General features: G+C 43.4%; 1 protein-coding gene across 2 annotated transcripts in view; it reads right to left on the bottom strand.

Moving 5' to 3' along the window:
* Positions 1–2,693: 2,693 nt before the first annotated feature.
* HDLBP (high density lipoprotein binding protein) overlaps positions 2,694–21,320 on the bottom strand; it is a 94,854-nt gene continuing 76,227 nt past the window's right edge. For both annotated transcript variants that reach the window (XM_073625773.1, XM_073625774.1), the window contains exons 18-28: positions 18,840–19,061; positions 10,694–10,912; positions 10,464–10,608; positions 10,223–10,371; positions 10,000–10,104; positions 8,956–9,090; positions 6,351–6,494; positions 5,718–5,897; positions 5,080–5,196; positions 4,807–4,941; positions 2,694–3,866 (exon numbers count right to left, since the gene is read on the bottom strand). In XM_073625773.1, the coding sequence (XP_073481874.1) occupies positions 3,732–3,866; positions 4,807–4,941; positions 5,080–5,196; positions 5,718–5,897; positions 6,351–6,494; positions 8,956–9,090; positions 10,000–10,104; positions 10,223–10,371; positions 10,464–10,608; positions 10,694–10,912; positions 18,840–19,061 (1,686 nt within the window). In that variant the 3' untranslated portion in view covers positions 2,694–3,731. The remainder of the gene's footprint in view (positions 3,867–4,806; positions 4,942–5,079; positions 5,197–5,717; positions 5,898–6,350; positions 6,495–8,955; positions 9,091–9,999; positions 10,105–10,222; positions 10,372–10,463; positions 10,609–10,693; positions 10,913–18,839; positions 19,062–21,320) is intronic.

Below are 21,320 nucleotides of genomic sequence, written 5' to 3'. Positions count from 1 at the left end.
ATTGCTGGGCAGAGGAAAGGTTAAACAAGGGCTGGTTTACAACTTTGCCAATGTCGAAAAAAGCTCCTGTTGCAGTATAACCTGACTGTTCCTGAATTCCTATGTCTTAGTGGACAATGGAGAAAAACATGTTAAAAGATGCCTATGGTGCCTTGAAAAAGTATTCATACCCCTTGAAATTTTCCATGATTTGTCATGTTACAACCAAAAACAAAATTTTATTGGGATTTTATGTGATAAAGCAACATAAAAGTGGCACATAATTGTGAAGTGGAAGGAAAATAAACGGTTTAAAAAAAAAAAAAAATCTGAATAGTGCAGCATGCGTTTGTATTGAGCCCCCTTTACTCGATACCCCTAACTAAAATCTACTGGAACCAGTTGCCTTCAGAAGTCACCTAATTTGTAAATAGAGTCCACCTGTGTGCAATTTAATCTCAGTATAAATACAGCTGTTCTGTGACACAGTCAGAGCCGGTTCACACTGGGACGACTTGTCAGGCGACTTAGCCGCCTGACAAGTCGCGTCCCGTTCTGTACAATGGAACCGTTCTAATAGGAGCATCGCAAGTCGCTCAGATTTAGAAAAAGGTTCCTGTACGACTTTGGGGGCGACTTGCATTGACTTCTATATAGAAGTTGTTTTGCAAGTCGCAGCTGCTGTCGTGTGCGGGTCGCCTGAGGCAGTCGCGCTGCAAGTCGTGCTGCCTCAGTGTGAACCGGCTCTTAGGAGGTTTGTTAAAGAACCTTAGTGAACAAATAGCATTATGAAGGCCAAGGAACACACCAGACAGGTCAGGGATAAAGTTGGGGTTGAGGTGTAAAGCAGGGTTCGGTTATAAAAATAATATCCCAAGCTTTGAACATCACAGAGCACTGTTCAATCCATCATCCGAAAATGGAAAGAGTATGGCACAACCGCAAACCTGCCAAGACATGGCTGTCCACCTAAACTGACAGGCTGGGCAAGGAGAGCATTAAAATCAGAGAAGCAACCAAGAGGCCCATGGTAACTCTGGAGGAGATGCAGAGATCCACAGCTCCGGTGGGAGAATCGGTCCTTTATGGAAGAGTGGCAAGAAGAAAGCCATTGTTGAAGGGAAGCCATAAGAAGCCCCGTTTTCAGTTTGGGAAAAGCCATGTGGGGGACAGTGCAAACATGTGGAAGAAGGTGCTCTGGTCAGATGGACCAAAATTGAACTTTTTGGCCTAAAAGCAAAATCACTATGGGGGTTATTCATTAAAGGCAAATCCACTTTGTATTACAAGTACACTGGAAGTGCAGTTGCTAAAGATCTGAGGGGAACATGCAAGGAAAATAAACAGCATTTTAGCTTGCACATGATTGGATGATAAAATCAGCAGAAGTTCCCCTCATTTCAGATCTCCACAGATCTACAGCAAGTGCACTTTTAGTGCAAAGTGGATTTGCCTTTAGTAAATAAACCCCTGTGTGTGGCGGAAAACCAACACTACACATCACTCGGAACACACCATCCCCCCCCAGTGAAACATGGTGATGGCAGCATCATGTTGTGGGGACGCTTTTCTTCAGCAGGGTCAGGGAAGCTGGTCAGAGAAGATAGATGGAGCCAAATACAGGGCAATCTTAGAAGAAAAGACTTGAGAATGGGGTGGAATAGTTTAGATCACAGCATATTCATGTGTTAGAATGGCCCAGTCAAAGGGCTTAAATCCAATGGAGAATCTGTGGCAAGAATTGAAAATTGCTGTTTACAGACGCTCTCCATCCAATCTGACAGAGCTTGAGCTATGTTGTAAAGAAGAATGGGCAACACAGTCACTGTAGATGTGCAAAGCTGGTAGAGACATCCCCAAACAGACTTGCAGCTGTAATTGCAGGGAAAGGTGGTTCTACAAAGTATTGCCTCAGGGGGGCTGAATACAAATGCATGCCACACTTTTCAGATTTGTAAAATATTTTAATAACCTTTATCATTTTCCTTCTACTTCACAATTATGTGCCACTTTGGGTTGGTCTATCACATAAAATCCCAAATACATTTATGTTTTTAGTTGTAACATGATAAAATGTGGAAAATTTCAAGGGGTATGAATACTTTTTCAAGGCACTGTATGTGCTGAATCCCCAACTATGCAGGAAATCCCAAAAGAGATTGGAAAGTACAGCCTATAACACAAAATAAAGAAAATGGTTAAAGTTTGTTTATTCACGGCAAAGGAACGGTGTAAGGGCAGCATTTGCCAGCCTGATAGTAATAGAGGTCCCTTTGCAGCCAATTGCTGCCCGATACTTGGTGAATAAACTCACGTTTCCTGGAATCCTTTTCCCAGGAATTCAATACATCTAGGGGATGTCCGTAGTTCTGTATCTCTTACTCTTAAGCACAGTTTGTGAGCACATTCTCATGACTGGCTATCGTGGTCAACTGGCATTTGGCTCTGTGCAGAAGGCTTGCCATGTAATGTTTCAGGTATTTTCAGGGTGTTAGATGTCCAATTATGAACTCCTACTGAAAAAGGTTTTTGCTCACTGCACCTGAGAAGCCTGCTGAAGCACATACAGATCTCAAGCCATAATTGTAGACACATTCTAGCGCCATTCAGCAATTACATCAGAATTACCCATACGTTCACAAAAGTAAACAAGATATTACCCAAAAGAAATAAAAAAACGGCACGTTTCACATTATTCCAGTAAAGAACAAGACTTTGGCTTTTATAGGATGTTTATTTCCTGAACTTTGTGTACAGGAAGTTGATACTGAGGCACAGTAAGAAGAAATGTCCAAGGGTTAGGGGGGCTGAGGAGAGGTCTGGAAAAACCTGGAGCTAATGTTATCCCCCACCCAAACAGGACAAAACATGATCCCTTTCCCCGGCATCAGAGGTAAGGGGACAAGAGGAAGGGCTGTGACAGGACTATTGAGATGCGGTGGGCTCTCTAACCAAGTCCGCTCATGGCATGTCTTCCATCAGCATCAAAGGGGTAAAATTCAGTTTCAATGCCACCACTGTAAAATTCTAGGCTTCTCCACAGCTTAGAAAACAATTGCCTGTATTGACTTAAAACCGAATGAGAGGAAGCGGGAGAAAGGTGTTCACACCCTCTAAACCCCCATTTGTGCATATCCTACCCCCACAATGGCTCTGGCAGTGACAGGGTTACAGGACACTTTACAATACATTCTGCACTGCAGCAGGACAGCAGTTGTATTAAGACCCAAGTGTATTGAGGACATCAGGATGGCACCCAGGAGACTTATGCAGCTCTCCAAGTCATCCCACCCTCACACTAAACATTCATTTATGTTTTCACTTTTTATTTTAAACACATAACTACCAAGTATATCACAACTTTGGGCCAATGGTTATTTCTTCCAATGGTTTGGTGCATTTTATACTATGCATAGACTTTAACCATTAAAATAGGGAAGAAGTCTTGGTAATCAAGTTAACACCATTTGCATCTCTGGAGAGTAGCAAGATGCTGTGGTGGCAGTTTGCGCTTTCAAGCAAACCACTTTAAATTGCTAAAGCTGTAGGGACAAATAATTTGCTCACTATGGCCTATCCTGTCACTACGTTGCCCATTTATTATTTTTCATGAGGAGCCAGAAACCCAGAAGTGCCAAGTAAACCCCTGCAGCATTGACCGGTTATACAAGATTCTGGGAGGCAAAGGAAAGGGGTGAAGAAGGAGATAAGGAGATGACGGGATGAGTGAATCAGACACAGCAACTGGAGAATTAACAGGAAGCAGACATGTCAGCAGGCATCAGGCCCTTTCCACCGCTGTGTCTCTTGGGGCCCCATGGAGATGTTTTAGGGGGGACCGGAGCCCCAAAACTGGGGAAATCCTCTGAGCTGGTCATGTCAGGAGCCTAGAAGAAAAAAAAAAAAAAAAAAAAAAAAAAAAGAGAATGTAAACTCTTTAAATTGATTGACAAAAACATTCTTATAATAAAACAGGTTTTTATTTACCTGCTCTGTGCAATGGAATTGTACAGAGCAGCCTGATCCATCTCTCCTGTCCCCCCCCCCCCGCTAGTGCTTCTGGCTTCTCTTCTTGGTGTGCACCCCCACAGCAAGCTGCCTATGGGGGCACACCTCCAGGCTCACTCCCAAACCGAGTTGCCTGCATCCACAGACATTGCAGCTCAGACAACGCCACAAGATTTGGACTAACAGCAGCGTAAGCAAATGGCTCCCGCTGCCTCAGTCATCACCTGTGAGCAGGGAAAGCTGCTATAGATGGGCACAGCTTATGAGTATGTATAAGGGGGCATACTGCTACCGCAATATTTTATACCTTAATGCAAGGAATGCATTTAGGTATAAAAAATATTTTGGCTTTGGAACCACTTTGAAAAGAAGCCTTTCACAAAATGGCTGTTCAGGGACAATTATCTGCTGCAAGAGACGTCATTGAAAGGAAGATAAGAGTCAACAGCTAGATGTACAAATTCTTCATAACTACCTAATTTTAGACACATAATGCATTGGTCATTATGTAAAGGCAGCAACAGTTTGAGCTTGGTGTGTGCCAGCGGGTATCAAAATTTCCATATTACATATTAGATTTGAAACAGTTGATTTGCAACCTTGGACTACAACAACATGAGCCAGATTAAAACATTTTAAACTGGTGTGACCCTGCCTTTTTAAATAAAACCACACACTTTAAAAGAAGGAATGTCGGTGCAAATTATCTAAAATGTATTAAAAGCACCCACTTCTCATACTTAAAATGAACCTTTACAGCAACATATGACCATTACATTATAGAAGGCACTTTCTATAGGGGCCCTTGTACAATCTCACCTTCTCATTGTTGCCTGTAGATGCCCAGGGGGCATCACGCACCACAAAGCCCTTGGATGGCTGGGGCTTGGACTCTTCCTGAGAGTGGGGCTTCAGGTATGACTGCATCACTTCATTCTCCACCACATCAGACATCTGAAAAAGTAGTGTCAGATAAAGCTCATTAGTTTCAAAACAATGTTTAACCTGGAAGTATGCAGATCATGGCATCTGAAATTATGAGTACCAGCAGACATAATCCAAGTAGAACAGCCCTGATCTGGATATACTTACATATTCCTCCTCTAAATTCAGTAAGTGATCAATGGCTTCATCTACATCCTCAGGTTTTCCCATTACAGTCACACAGCTGGGGTCAGGGGCACCAGTCTGAGGGAAACGAATATCCACCTGGGGAAAAAGAAGAGATTGTTTAAAAGTGTACCTTTGCATTTTGCTAGCAAGCACACATTGTGAAACCTTATAACCTGCATCTTTGGGTGAAGGAATGCATTTGAAAGTGAGGTTTGGCACAGTTCTTTTTTGAAGTCATCAGATAAGCTCTCATCTCCATAACCAATTTCTCCCCTGGCTGCTGACACACAGCTGTCACAGGAAAGGTAGATGTGTCTGACATGCAAGCCTTGATGGACAGGTTTGCTTCACCTTCTCTATCCTATAGCAGGCATGATGGTACTACCCAATAGGGAAAGACCTGGGTCTCCGTGGACAGACTTTTTGTTCACTTTTCAGGCACCAGCGAGTGATTACAAGCTGAATAGTTAAATTATGGTTGCAGTTTCTGGAAACATTTTCCATAAACGATGGAAAGGGATTGAATACTTCAGGTTTAGGTTTCACAAAGTACAAAAGCAACAAAATACATAGTTTCCAATCCCCTCATCCAGAAATAACCCTCTGAAGGTACTTGCCTTAAATTCATCCATAATTTTGCGTATGGCTTTCCCTCTGGCCCCGATAATGCGGGCATGAACACGGTGGTCCAAAGTAATGTCTTCAGACACCATTTGTTCCAAATCACCAACAATTTGTAGGATTGCTTCTTTAGCAGCCTCTGTGTTTTTCTCATAACCGGTGATTGTGATCTGTTCCTGTAAAGATTACAAATATGGACATTTAATACAGGAATTGTATGATAGGAATAACAAGCAACATGTATACAGGGAAAAATTGGCTACATCTTCTGCACAATCAACTTATGTTGTCACTCACAAAGGAGGTTGTACTTTATCTTGCTCCAGGGAACATAAATACACCAATTCAAAACTCTCTCTGCAACCTTATAAGCCTATAAATACATGATGTGGCACGGCTCAACTTACAAAATAAAGCAAATCTGCCAATTTTTCTATATCCATGTAGATCTAGGATCAAACAGTGCTGAATGCAAACATTACAGCAATCAAATAACCTCCCAATCTCAATTAAGTTACAGTTGTAGCTTTCCAATATTTTATACATTTTTACAATTATAATCATGTTATACTAAATATTTTGGTTGTGATGTTTTGCAGAAACAGACCTCAATGCATCAAAGGTTTTACCTGGCTTTCATCATTCTTGTCTGGAAACTGGATGTTAACATCATGCTCAGTGCGAATCTGGCTGATAACTGCCCCCTTACGACCAATAATCTTAGGATGAAATTTGGGGTCAACAGCGATAACCAGTTTAAAGCTTCTCAAAGCCTGCAAAACAAAATGTTAAAAATAAACTGAGGCCCAGAATATATGGTTACTCCCCTTGCTGATGCCAAGTTGAAATGTATAGGCATCCTCATGTTAGAGAGTGGATAGTTTGAAGAGAAGTAAAAATGGGGAAATTCAAGAAATTCCTAACATGTTTCTGACACTATGGTCCTTTAAAATTGCCTGTGCCAGATTCAAAAGCCCTTTCAGTAGATTTGCCAACATGTGCAACAGATTCAGGTAGTTCCTAACAGAGCCATTTTACAAAAACTGAGCTATTACGGTACTTCACCAAATAAAAAAATGGTTAAAACAAACAAAAAAAAAAAAAAAAAAAAAAAAACAAACTTTGAAGCTGATCTAAGTTTACTGCCCCTTTAACTAGTTCTTTTGGGACAAGCTGACCTAACCAAGCTGTTTTCTACAACAAGCGTGCCCTGTATAAACTGTATGTAGCTTTGGCTACATAGTCTTGTGTTCGCTTGAATACAAAGTTCTCTGATTGGCTAAGTCTGAGATTAACAGATGCCACAGTCTCTCTGCCTCAGCCAGGGGAAGCTTTGTATTTATTCAGAAAATACAAAGCTGCCTATGAATGGCTGAACATTGCTCAATTTTTGTTCCAGGTGTGAGACAAAGTTTTCATCTCACTGCAGAACACAGGGCTATATACTGTATGTTGCAGAGGTTAAATACAGTTTATATAGGACACCCAGAGGGCGGGTAGAAAATAGTGTGTTTGGGCCAGCATGCCTGGAAATCCATTTTAAGTTGGTGTACAGAGATCAGCAGAGTGCCTGTATCTGTATGCTGTGTAGCAGAGTTGTATATCTGCCACATTCAAGGATATAAAAAAATCAAATGGCTTCTTCTTCACAGCAGAAAGGTTGGACTCTGCAACAAAGTTTGTTAAAATCCCTGAAATGTACATAGACCACCCACAGTGAATGTTTTTTTTCTCAAGAGTGGAATTACTTTTTTGTTAAGACCAGTGCTCAGTACATCTCTCTATGCCTTAATGCACACTGACATGCTGGATTTCCATCCATAGTTTCTTACTAAACACGTACTTTGCTTCCACACTGCCCATTCCCTGCACATACGGGTTTCAGATTGTATGGAAGCAGCGTGTACAGTAAAGCTTTTACAAAAAATTTGTTAATCGTTGAACAGCTTCCTTTCGTAATGCAACTGAAGCACCTTTTAGCTCCAAATCTGAGGCCATTAACAGTAACAAGAGTGCTGTCTGCACGTTATGTGCTGGTAGGTTATAAACAAGTTACCAGTATTTTTTGGCATTATTTAATGCCATTGTATAGTCAAAAGGCTTCAGCAATAGTCTAGAATGTAAAAAGTCCACATGCGGCGCTAAATAAGTGAAACAGTCCTTTAAATAGAAAAGAAAGGATGAACTCCCAGCATCAGCTGCAATGTGTAATAGCAGCACACCACACCAGTGACAATCAAATCTCCTTACCAGAAGGGGGAATGATAACAGGCATATAACCAAGATCTGATAAACAGCTCCCACTCCAATCACTTTATGAAAAGCTCAGTGCTGTAGCAGCTTGTTGGAAAGGCTTACATCAATCACCACTCTGGATAGGAAAGTCTTAGGACTGCAGGTAACCAGGTTCACTCGCGTAATCACTCTCAATCATGAGGATGTTACCAGTAAAACAATGATGCAGCACATAGTAAAGCCTTCTTCATACTCTGGTATGTTGGATCCTCTCTATCCAGCCATGCCTGGCCACAATTAGTGATGTCCAGTTCATGAACAAATTGTTCTTTTGAATAGATTCTTTTCAGTCAACTGAAAAGTGAAGGTGACATCATCCTCATGATTGAGAGTGATTACACCTTGGTTACCTGAAGTCCTAGCCAACTTTACTATACAGAGAGGTGATTGATGCAAGCCTTTCCAAAAAGCTGCTACAGCGCGGAGCTTTTCATTAAGTGATTGGAGTGGGAGCTGTTGATCAGATCAGATGGTTACATACCTGTTATCATTCCTGATAAGGATTTGATTGTCACTGTGGTGTGGAGTGCTGATATTACACACTGAAGCTGGTGCTGGGATTTCATCCATCCCTTTCTATTTAAAGGACAGTTTCACTTATTTAGTGCCGCGTGTGGACTTTGTTTTTATTTGTAAGTCAGGCTGTGCTGGCTGCTTTATATTCTGTATTAGGTAGTAGTTGATTTGGTAGCGCAGATACCCCTCATGCTTTTCAATAGTCTAGAATGATGACCAACAGGAAAGTCTGTGTCAGTACTTAACATTAGAAGCAAAGCATCAAAGTCATTAGAAATATTTCCAAACCATTTGCTTACAAAATATTGATTCTAGGAGGATTCTCACAAACATGGTTTGCTTTTTCGAGATGTTAATGCTAACAAGACTGGGAAATGCCCACACAGGACAGCACTGAACAGGTCACATTTTTATAGAACTCACCCGATCCTCCTGCTCAGCCTGAAGTTCCTTCACTCTGTCTAGAAGTCCAGCTTTAGCTCGGTCTAGGTTACTGGAAAGGCCAGTGATGATGATAATGTCAGACTGGAGTTCAGGAGCAGGCACTTGGATGTTCACCTGTAATACGAGAATTTGCATAACGGTGAAGCACTTTTCATTCTAATATATTGCTTAAAATTAATTATAGAAAAAAAAAAAAAAAAAAAAAAAAAAGGGAGAAACAATCATGATCAGGTTCAAACATTTAAATGTGCACTAAAAAGGACAGTAAACTCACTTTAATAAAATAATGCAGTATGTTTAAATACAAAGTAGAACGCGCTATCTTTTGCCCTTGTCTATTTTTTCAAAAGCTAGCTTTTCATTCTGTTCTCCATGCCCCCCTTGTGAACATAGGCACACTTTTCTGCTCACCCCCAAAATGGACTACACATCTTCATGCAGGCACAATTCAGCTCTATGGAGGTAAAAAAAAGTGCAGAGCAGGTGACTAGAAAGGACACCCCTGAATTAAGCAGGTAGCATGTAATATCATCAAATCAAGTCAGCTGTCAGGACAGATAGGGTCAACTCCCAGGATAGCCATACCCGTATAGATATGTCCATTTATAAACAGCAGCGTGTGAAAGTTTGACTTTCAGAACATCATGCTGAACTTTGACTATTCAAGGGCAACATAAATATGTAACACTGTAATCAATCCGTGCCTTTCTGAATGCAGTTTCTAATTCACTTTTACACAAATCAGAGAGGAGATTAAGAAACTTCCACTGCAAGCTACTGTATTCAAGCAGCTACAGAACCCGAAGAGTGACCGCAATAGAGTTATATTAGCAGCCCAAACAAGCCTTGTTTTTGGACAGCAATGTTTCTAGTCTCAGACTAATTGTTCTAGGTAAACCATGCCAATAAAATCACAAGATACAGATAACTGCAGACTGGTTCTTAATTCGCAATAAAGCATTATAAAAAGCAGATACTTCATAAAAGACTTTAGAAGTCTTTCTGCTTTACAAACATACCCACCTCAAACTCATCCATCATCTTACGAATGCCAGACCCCTTCTGTCCAATGATGTAACGATGAAGATCGTATGGGACCTCTACTTCAATACTGACAGGTACAAGAGCCTACAGAAAGGATAGACTAAAGTTAGTAAAAGTAACAAGCAGTTAAAACACAAGGTGTTACTTCGCATGGCATGGGGGTAAATGTTCAAAAACTTAATGAAAAACAGTGTTCACTTACCTTCAGTGCTTCATTGGCTCCATCACATCTCTCCTTCCGGCCAGATATCAATATGATGTCACACTTCTTAGGTGAGCCAGGCTCAGGAGCAACTTTAGCTTCTAGCCCTTCCTCCCCATTCTCCTGTGCTGGTGACTCAGCATTGGGTGCTAGTTAAAAAATATGCAGAATGAGTTAGAGAAAGCCCATGTTTAATTACATTGGTTTTCATACTACAGCACTAGCGGTGAGCTTGCGTTACCTCCCTGAGGGTTCTCCTCACGATCAGGAAACTTAATCTGCACACCATGCTCTCTAGTAATCTGCTGGATTCTAGAGCCTTTAGGTCCCATTATAGAGCGATGGAATTTTTGAGGAATCATGCACTCAATGGTCACTTGAGCCTCCTGGATAATAGTAATAAGCACATTATTGCCACAGTTATTCTTAAATGCTACACAGATAGCAACAAGCTGGTCAGCTGAATCTTACCAAATCTTCAATAATGTCTAGGATCCTCTTCTTTGCAGCTTCAACACATTCTTTTGCACCTTTCAGGGTAACACGATCACTCTGGACGCCAGAGCGAGGAAAGCTGACAGCTACACCGCCATACTCCTCTGCGATATCACGCAGCACTTGTCCTCTCCGGATCACAAAGTAACGATGGTGTTTAGGATCCACAGACATGGAATCTTCTACAATGTTATCCTAAAAAAAAAAAAAACATTTTAATAATATATACAGCTTGTATAACAGTGTAAATTTGCTGTCCCTTCAAAATAACTCAACACACAGCCATTAATGTCTAAACCACTGGCAACAAAAGTGAGTGCACCCCTAAATGAAAATGCCCAAAGTGTCAATATTTTGTGTGGCCACCATTTTTTTCAGCGCTGCCTTAGCCCTTTTGGGCATGGCGTTGACCAGAGCTTCACAGGTTGCCACTGGAGTCCTCTTCCACTCCTCCATGACGACTTAACGGAGCTGGTGGATGTTAGAGACCTTGCACTCCTCCACCTTCCGTTTGAGGATGCCCCACAGATGCTCAATAGGGTTTAGGTCCGGACTCATGCTTGGCCAGTCCATCACCTTTACCCTCAGCTTCTTTAGGAAGGCAGTGGTCGTCTTGGAGGTGTGTTTGGAGTCGTTATGTTGGAATACTGCTCTGCGGCCCAGTCTCCGAAGGCAGGGGATCATGCTCTGCTTCAGTAGGTCACAGTACATGTTGGCATTCATGGTTCCCTCAATGAACTGTAGATCCCCAGTGTCAGCAGCACTTATGCAGCCCTAGACCATGACACTCCCACCACCATGCTTGACTGTAGGCAAGACACACTTGTCTTTGTACTTCTCACCTGGTTGCTGCCACACAAGCGTGACACCATCAAACTCCCCTCTCAGACCACAGGACATGGTTCCAGTAATCCATGTCTTTAGTCTGCTTGTCTTCAGCAAACTGTTTGCGGGCTTTCTTGTGCATCATCTTTAGAAGAGGCTTCCTTCTGGGACGACAGTCATGCAGACCAATTTGATGCAGTGCGGCGCGTATGGTCTGAGCACTGACAAGCTGACACCCCACCCCTTCAACATGTGCAACAATGCTGGCAGCACTCATATGTCCATTTCCCAAAGACAACCTCTAGAAATGACGCTGAGCACGTGCACTCAACTTCTTTGATCAACCACGACGAGGCCTGTTCTGAGTGTCTTGTTAAACCGCTGTATTGTCTTGGCCACCGTGCTGCAGCTCAGTTTCAGGGTCTTGGCAACCTTCTTATAGCCTAGGCCATCTTTATGTAGAGCAACAACAATTTTCAGATCCTCAGAGTTAGTTGCCATGAGGTGCCATTTTGAACTTCCAGTGACCAGTAAGAGTGCAATGACACCAAATTTAACACACGTGCTCCCCATTCACACCTGAGACCTTGTAACACTAGTCAGGTGACATCAGGGAGGGAAAATGGCTAATTGGGCCCAATTTTGGCATTTGGGGGGTGTACTAACTTTTGTTGCCGGCGGTTTAGACATTAATGTCTGTGTGTTGAATTATTGAGGGGACAGCAAATTTACACTGTTATACAAGCTGTACACTCACTACTTTACATTGTAGCAAAGTGGCATTTCTTCAGCGTTGTCACATGAAAAGATATAAAATATTTACAAAAATGTGTGTGTGTGGGGGGGGGGGTATTCAGTTTTGTGAGATACTGTGCATACACACACATATATACATACAGGGCCACCATCAGGGGGGTACAGCCGTTACAACAGTAAGGGGCCCGCCCGGGCCAGAAGGCAGGACGGGTGAAGTGGAGCTGTGCATTACAGAAACAATCTCACAGCATGTGCCCTCTGTGGCATTGTGCTAAGACATCAAGCTCTTTACTGCCACCTCTGGCTACTATGTGCATGTGCACCCCTTGTGTACTGGGCTTTTCTGTGTCAGCAACATGTCAGCTTTGTGAAAATGGGCTGGGACCAGGTAGGAAGAAATGCTTTACAAGTAGGGGCTGTGAAGGAAAGGGAGAGGGGCTGTTTGTGTACAGCGAGGGGCCAGAGCCTTGTGCGTTTACAGATTTGTGTATGTGTGGGGCTGACATATACACACACACACACACACACACGTGTGTGGGGGCTGGCATATATACAGGCAGTGGCGGTGGGCCCATTAAGGGATAATGTGCCCAGGCCTAAAGCTGTTTAAGGGGCCCAAAAATTTCTGATGGCTGTCATCCATCGCTCCGTGCAGTGCTCTGCCTGGTGGATAAAGCCCCCTCCCCTTACTCGCCCACCGCAATATGCAGTGAGATGACACTGAAGCAGAAAGTCCGCTGATGAGCTGACATCCAGGAAAATGAAGGGGGAGGATCTCGAGGAGACCCCACTTCAGGAGAGGCTTTACTGGAGGCACCAGAAGGGAGGGGGGAGGCAGAGACACACTGAGCATGGAGGAGGGGGAACTGACTGACAGAGCAGGTGAGTGCCAGTGTCACTGATCACATCCATCCCACTGCCCCTGATCCCATCCCAAAACGACCATCCCTCTGCCCCTGATCCCATCCACCCCCACCACCATCCCTCTGCCCCTGATTCCATCCACCTCCACCACCATCCCTCTGCCTGATCCCATCTCCCCTACCACCATTCTTCTGCCTGATCCACATTTTCACAGCTCTAACGGCAAATAAGCCTGTTTTTCCTCAAGAGCCCTCCCCAGATGGGATATGGAGCCAACAGCAAATTAAAATAAAAGCATGGAGTTCTGACTGCTGGAATTTTTGAACATACACACACGTTAAAATGGTCAGGTTTCTGATGGAAAGAGATCATTTCAGAACTTTCCACCATTGTGACCTCAAAACTGTACAACTCAGTTGAACAACAAACTGAAATCTTTTAGGTGGAGGGAAATAAAAACAAAATAAAAAATAAAAATATCGTTGCATAAGTGTGCACATCCTTAAATACTTTGTTGAAGCACCTTTTTATTTTATTACAGCACGCAAGTCTTTTTGGGTATGAGTCTATCAGCATGGCACATCTTGACTTGACAATATTTGCAAATCTTTGCAAAAACACTCCAAATCTGTCAGGATTGCGAGCTGTTCTCCTGTGCACAGTCCTCTTCAGGTAACCCCACAGATTTTCAATTGGATTCAGGCCTGGGCTCTGGCTGGGCCATTCCAAAATTTTAATCTTCTGGTGAAGCCATTCCTTTGTTGAATGGATGTATGCCTTGGGTCATTGTTCCTCTTCAAGTTCAGCTTTCTAGCAGAAACCTGAAGGCTTTGTGCCAATATTGACTGGTATTTGGAACTGTTCATAATTCCCTTTACCTTGACTAAGGCCCCAGTTCCAGCTGAAGAAAAACGGCCCCAAAGCATGATGATGCCACCACCATGCTTCACTGTGGGTATGGTGTTCTTTCGGTGCAGTGTTTTTGCGCCAAACATATCTTTTGGAATTATGGCCAAAAAGTTCAACCTTGGTTTCATCAGACCAGGACACATTTTCCCACATGCTTTTGGGAGACTTCAGATGTGTTTTTGCAAAATTTAGCCGGGCTTGGATGTTTCTTCGCAAGAAAAGGCTTAAGTCTTGCCACTCTACCCCATAGTCCAGACAAAGGAAGAATACGGGAGGATTGTCACATGTACCACACAGCCAGTGTTAGCCAGATATTCCCGCAGCTCCTTTAATGTCGCTGGAAATGTCTTGGCAGCCTCCCTCACCAGTTTTCTTTGTCTTTTCATCAATTTTGGAGGGACGTCCAGTTCTTGGTAATGTCACCGTTGTGCCATATTTTCTCCACTTGATGACGGTCTTCACTGTGTTCCGTGGTATATCTAATGCCTTGGAAATTCTTTTGTACCCTTCTCCTGATTGGTACCTTTTAACAATGAGATCCCTCTGATGCTTTGGAAGCTCTCTGCGGACCATGTCTATTGCTGTAGAATGCGACTAAGAAAATGTCAGGAAAGGATTACTAGAACAGCTGAACTTTATTTGGGGTTAATTAGAAGCACTTTAAATGATGGCAGGTGTGCACTGACTCCTATTTAGCATCAGTTTGAATGCAATTACTTAATTCTGAACACAGCTACATCCCCAGTTATAAGAGTGTGTGCACACTTATGCAACCACATTATTTTAGTTTATTCCCCCCCCTTAAAAGATTTCAGTTTGTTTGAGTTGTACGGTTTATAGGTCACATTAAAAAGGTGGAAAAGGTTCTGAAATGATTTATCTTTGGTCTTTTTTTTACTTCACAGAAACCTGACAACATTTTAATGGGGATGTGTAGACTTTTTCTAACATATACACACCCCTCTCTGTCTATCTTCTACCTATCATCTACCTATCTTTATACATTTATACGTTGTATCTTTCCATCTTAGCTTATGTCATTATGTATACACATGTGCTCATTTCTTGTGGATAGCTGTGATTTTTTATTTTTTGTTCAATAGTTTTATTGAAAAAGATTTGTACAAAGAAAACTTGTACAGTAAACCGTATATTAAGGTAAAGAACATAACAGACATCTTACAGATATGTTCTTGGGTTGTACACAAAGTATAGAAAACAACTCGTAATTATATAAGAGGGCTATCCCAGTGTTTCTCAACTCCAGTCCTCAAGGCGCCCCAACAGGTCATGTTTTCAGGATTTCCCTCAGATGACACTGCTGTGGTAAATACCAAGGCAGTGAAACTGATCAAATCACCTGTGCAAAATAATGGTAAGCCTGAAAACATGACCTCTTGGGGTGCCTTGAGTACTGGAGTTGAGAAACACTGGACTATCCAATAGAGCTGCACGATTCTGGATAAAATGAGAACCACTTTTTTTGCTTAGAAAAAAAAAAGATCACGATTCTCGTGGCGCAACATCTTTCACATTATACAAAAAAATGGGCTAACTTTACTGTTTAGTTTTTTTTTTTTTATCATTATTAATTGAAGTGTATTTTTCCCCAAAAAAATGTGTTTGAAAGACCGCTGCGCCAATACAGTGTGACAAAATATTGCAACGTCCGCCATTTTATTCTGTAGGGTCTCTGCTAAAAAAAATATATAATGTTTGGGGGTTCTAAGTAATTTTTAGCAAATACGTTTAACTTGTAAGCAACAAATGTCAGAAAAAACTTTTGTCTTTAAGCGGTTAAGCTGCCCTCATCTACCGACTGAAGTTCATTCCTTTCATCTAAAAGAACCGAGAGATACATTGTACATCTTCTCCATCTCTCAGCGCTGAGGAATGTTGAGATAACAATTTGTCACAGCCGATTAGCATCACTGGGGGGAGGAGGGGTTGAATCGGGATCGTAATTTTTTAACGATTAATCGTGCAGCTCTACTATCAACATTCTGATAATTCAGTATGAAAAATAATAAGTCTCCATGTAGGTTACCATAAAAGGTTTTCAGACAAACAAAAAAAAAAACAAAACAAAAACAAAGCAAAAAAAAAAATAAAAAGGGAGGGTGTCACAGTCCCACCCCCCCTCCCCCCCTCCTCCTACCACCTGCTGCTCCCCTCAGCACCTGCTAAGGCCACAACCTGTTGCCTCAGCTGAGCGCCAGGCAGTTGGCTTCCCCGCGGAACCTGCATGTGGATTCCTCACAGGCATACCACTCTGTGCCTGCTGGAGACAAAGGCCGCGCTCCCTGTGCAGGCCCGGAATGGAAAGGACGGGGCCTGTTGCCAGGGTAACCCGCCGCCAAGTCTCAGGTTACCTGGACACAGAGAACACGCCCCGCTCAGGGAACAAAAGCGCCTGGAGCAGGGCATGGGGCTGCTGTTGTCCTGACCTGGTGCTGCATCCTAGGTGATCCTGAGCTGTGGCTGGAACCCCCCCCCCCCCCCCGATACTGTTTGTCCCCTGGGATATCTGCCTGCCCTGCTGTGCTACTGATCCTGGAGCTCTCCTCCTTCTGCCCGGTGACTGCACTCGCTGTGGTGCCCTCTTCTGTGCTGCTCTGCCAAGGACTGTTAACCCCTGCCGTGCCAACTTCTGCCTTTGTTGCTCTGCCAGTGCCAAGGACAGTTAACCCCTGCCTGTGTCAAAAGCCCTCACCCCTGGTTGGACCAAACTCAGATTTGCCAGTGCGCCATGGATTGTGGACTATCGCCCCCTTCTGCTGGCCCAGATTGCCACCCCGAAGACCTCTCCCTTGCTGTGAACTGTCTGTGATCTGCCTCTGTGTGCTCACCCTGCACTCCTAGTCGCAACAGAGGCTATAAGACATAAGAGGTAGGAAAAAAATGATAAAATAAAGGGAGGGAGGAAAGGTCCTGGTCTCAAACTGCAAAAGACAATCACAATCAATCAAGTAGATAGACACGGAAGGTTGGTAGACAAGACTGAGATAGGTAGACAAGACTGAGATAAGTAGACATGTTAAAAGAATAAAATATCATCTACCTTTTGAGTGATGGACTGAATCGTTTTAGCATAGCAGTGATTTAAATTGGAACCACAGTATTTTCGGGGATAAATATCAATATTTGCAATTTATGTACAATTAATTTTTGATGTGGCTAATTTCCACCTGCATGCTGTTCCATATTTTCAGTAAACAGAGCAGGTCACCACTTGCTAGACTGCAATCTAAACATAGGCAGGGAAACCTAATTAGTATTTACAGAAATCTTTTTTTCTGCAGCAACAATATGATCACGACTAGCAAATATAGGATGGCAAACCTGGTGCAAAATCAACACTAGAGGTCGACCGATATATCGGCCGATATTTGGCGTTTTTTACTTAATCGGCATCGGCCGATTGTGCTGATAAAAAAGGCCGATTGTAACTTCAGCCGTGACTTGCAAATGACTTCTGTAATAGAAGTTAATGCAAGTTTCCTTAAGTTATCTGTGGAGAGGATTCTCTCCTCCTCTGGGCAGCCTGCCAAGTCTGATAAGAAGATACATTTGTATCTTTCAGGTTCTTTTATTAATAGACTGAACTCCGTGGAGAAGTTTTCAGTTTAACCATTTAAAGACTAAATCTTTTCTGACACTTGTTGCTTACAAGTAAAAATCCTGTATTTTCTGCTAGAAAATCACTTAGAACCCCCAAACATTATATATATTTTTTTAGCAGAGACCCTAGGGAATAAAATGGTGATTGTTGCAATATTTTATGTCACAAGGTATTTGCGCAGCGGTCTTTCAAACGCAATTTAAAAAAAAAAAAAAATACAGTAATGAATTAAAAAAAAACCTAAGCAGTAAAGTTAGCCCATTTTTTTTCGTCCAAAAGTTTTGATTACCTGTTTTTGTGTAATATAATATTTAAGATAGTTTTTTTTTTTTTTCTAAATTATACATACAAGTGAACTGATTGGAGGTTTGTTTTGTTTAATGTTTAAATAAAAAAAAAATTCTGTATTACTTAAGGCTGCTTTCACACTGGAGCGGGCAGGCGTTGACGGTAAAACGCTGCTAGTTTTAGCGGCGCTTTACCGTCATTTTAGAGGCGCTATTCGGCTGCTAGCGGGGCGCTTATAACCCAGCTAGCAACTGAGGAAGGGGTTAAATGCGCCCCTGAAGCGCCGCTGCCAAAACGCTTTTCATGCGCTTCGGCAGTGGTGCGCATTCATTTCAATGGGCAGGAGTGGTGGAGGAGCGGTATACACCTCGCCAAAGATGCCGTTTGCAGGACTTTTTTTTACATCCTGCCAGCGCATCGCCTCAGTGTGACAGCACTCAGGATATCACACTGAGACTGCAGGGGAGCCGTTTTACAGGCACTTTACAGGCGCTATTTTTAGCCCAAAAGCGCCTGAAAAACGCCCCATTGTGAAAAGGGTCTAAACTGTTAGATTTTATGAGATGAAGGAAAAAAAAAAAAAAATCGGCCAAATATATCGGCCCAAAAAAATCGGCATCACATATCGGCCATCGGCCACCGCGATTTCTAAATATCGGCATCGGCCAGAGAAAAACCCATATCGGTCGACCTCTAATCAACACTTGGTTTGGAATAGGAAGCCTTTTGGGTTGCCCCTCCCCCTGACCTCTATGTGCTCTGATTGGTAGAGAGCTAGTCATGTGATTGACAGGTCACACGACTATGCCCTTCTCCTGGTATGGCCATACAGTAGTTTTTTTTAAATGCAAGTCTTACCAAGCTTTTGATGAGAAACTCAAGTTCCTTCTGAGCCTCCTTCACTGCCTCCTCTGTGCCCACAATGGTGATGAGCTGCTGGTCTTTATCCTCAGCAGTGGGAAATATTATACGGGCTCCTGTCTGGTCCCGTACTTTACGGATGTTTCCACCACCTTTCCCAATCAGGAATTTGTGGTATTCTGGCTTGGCTCGCAATTCTGTGGTAAAGCTCTTTGTTTGCTGGAAAACAAAATAAACTTTATTACAGCATATGCTAAATACTTTGGTTTTTGCATGACCATCCAAAATTGAGAAGCACACAATATCAGTTAATAAATTAACCATTTCATTTGGCAGCATAAAGTGAATTCTTTCCAAGGTAAGCCTCCACAACAGTGCCACGTGGAGAAAAAAAAAAAAAAAAAATGGGATTTTTGACTTACCGTAAAATGCATTTCTCTGAGTTCATTGACAGACAGCACTCCATTATTCAGAATGATAGGGTTATATCGCCCCCTACAGGAGGACACTAGGCAGAAAAAAAATGCTTGGCTACGCCTATGGGCAATCCTAGGTGACACACACACACACACACCGCTATAGGCCTTCAGTTTAGCAACAAGCAGTGTCAGAAGCATCAACACTCCTAAGAGGGGTGGGTGCTGTGTGTCAATGAACTCAGAGAAATGGATTTTACAGTAAGTTCAAAACCCCATTTTCTCATTCGTTCATTGACAGACAGCGCTCCATTATTCAGAACCATAGGGACGTCCCAAAGCAGTGCCAACATGAGGGGTTGGTTTAATCCCAAGGCTAACACAAGAGCCAACCAGGTAACAGGAGCTCAACAGAAGCCCAACCTGAATAACTAAAGAGGGAATAAACCCTCTAAACAGCAACCTGAAACATCTTGCGGCCAAAAGAAGCATCCGCAGATGCCAGCACATCCACGTTGCAGAATTTTGTAAAAGTATACACAGACGACCAAGTGGCCACCTTGCAAACCAGCGCAGCTGACGCCTGATGATGGAAGGCCCAAGAAGCAATAAGCAGCCAAGTAGAATGTGCCGTAATGGGGAAAGGAGGAACTCAACCCCTGATAGAATAGACCAGAGTAATAGTCTGTCTGATCCATCTAGAAAGGTCACAGAAGAAGCAGAAAGCCCCTTTTTTGACCTGTCCATGAGCACAAACAGTGAGTCTGATCTCCCAAAAAGGCCCTACGACAGCCAAATACACCCGAATCGCCGGAACACATCCAGAGCATGTAAGGCAAATCCCGTAGGATATTTTGACCTGGGACACAGGGAAGGCAATGCAACATCTTTAGTCAAAAGGAATCAGAGGGGGGAACCACGGACAAGGGCGAAGAACCACTTCATCTTGGTGGATCACCAGGTAAGTATGACATGGCAACACCTACAGTTCCGACACTCTGTGAGCAGAGGTGAAAGCAACCAAAAAAAGCTACCTTCTGGGACAGAGCAAGCAGAGGAACCTCCCGAATATTTCCAACGGGAGGTAGAATCCAACGCACCAAGAATAGATCCCACGGCGGTAGAAGCGACCGCATCGGTGGAGGCAGATGTCGAACCCCTTGATTAAAAGTACGCACCAGGGAGTGCGAGACCAAAGAAAACAGCCAAAGCCAACACATGGCCCTTGATGGTACTCAGGCCAAGTTCTGCTTAACACACCCGTGAAGGAAGCTCGAAATCTGAGCCACCGAGAAAAAGGTAAATGGCAAGCGCCTCACACCAGAATGTGTATGCTATGTGCGGTGGTAAATCTTCCCAGGAGCAAGGCTTCCTAGCCTTCAGCAGCATCGTTAACTTCCGCTCCTGGCTCATAACAGCCAGGCCTTCAAAACCAGCGCCTGAAGGATGGAAGATTGGCCCTTGGGACAGTAGAACCTCCCTGAGAGGCAAATCGCCAAGGGACGTTAGCTCTACGCATACCAGGTCAGCGTACCAAGACCAACAAGACCATCCGGGCCCACTAGAATGACCGGAATCCCTTCGGCCTCGATCCTGCGCAAAAGCCGCGGCAGAAGCGCGCCAGAGGAGCCCGTGACCTTGCCAGAAGCCTCAGTACCGTTCCGCCAACAGGTCTACCTCGGGGGTGCCCCATCGGAGACATATCAGATGAAACTGTCCTGGTGAAGCTGGTGAACCAACACTAGCGGACTGAGGCAACTGCCTGCCATTTTTGCACTCCTAGAATGCATATGGCAGAGAGGGCCGGAGCAAGGCGCTCTGCCCACCGGAGGATGCTGGCTACTGTCAGGGCTGCCAACACTCTTCACTCAGCCCTGGTGATTGACAGACCACTGCCGTGGCATCATCCGACTGAATCCGTACCAGGAGCCCCCAAAGTCAACGTCCATGGTCGTACATAGTTTGATCGCTCGAAGTCCCCGGATATCGATCGGCAGTCCGGATTTCTGCAGCGTCCAATGACCCTGAGCAGAACCCAGTCCCAGGACACCTCTCCACCCGG

The sequence above is a fragment of the Aquarana catesbeiana genome, linkage group LG04 (genome assembly GCF_042186555.1).
Source record: "Aquarana catesbeiana isolate 2022-GZ linkage group LG04, ASM4218655v1, whole genome shotgun sequence".
NCBI lineage: Eukaryota > Metazoa > Chordata > Amphibia > Anura > Ranidae > Aquarana > Aquarana catesbeiana.
The sequence above is the reverse complement of the archived record's forward strand: the minus strand, read 5'-3'. Positions and strand labels throughout refer to the sequence as shown.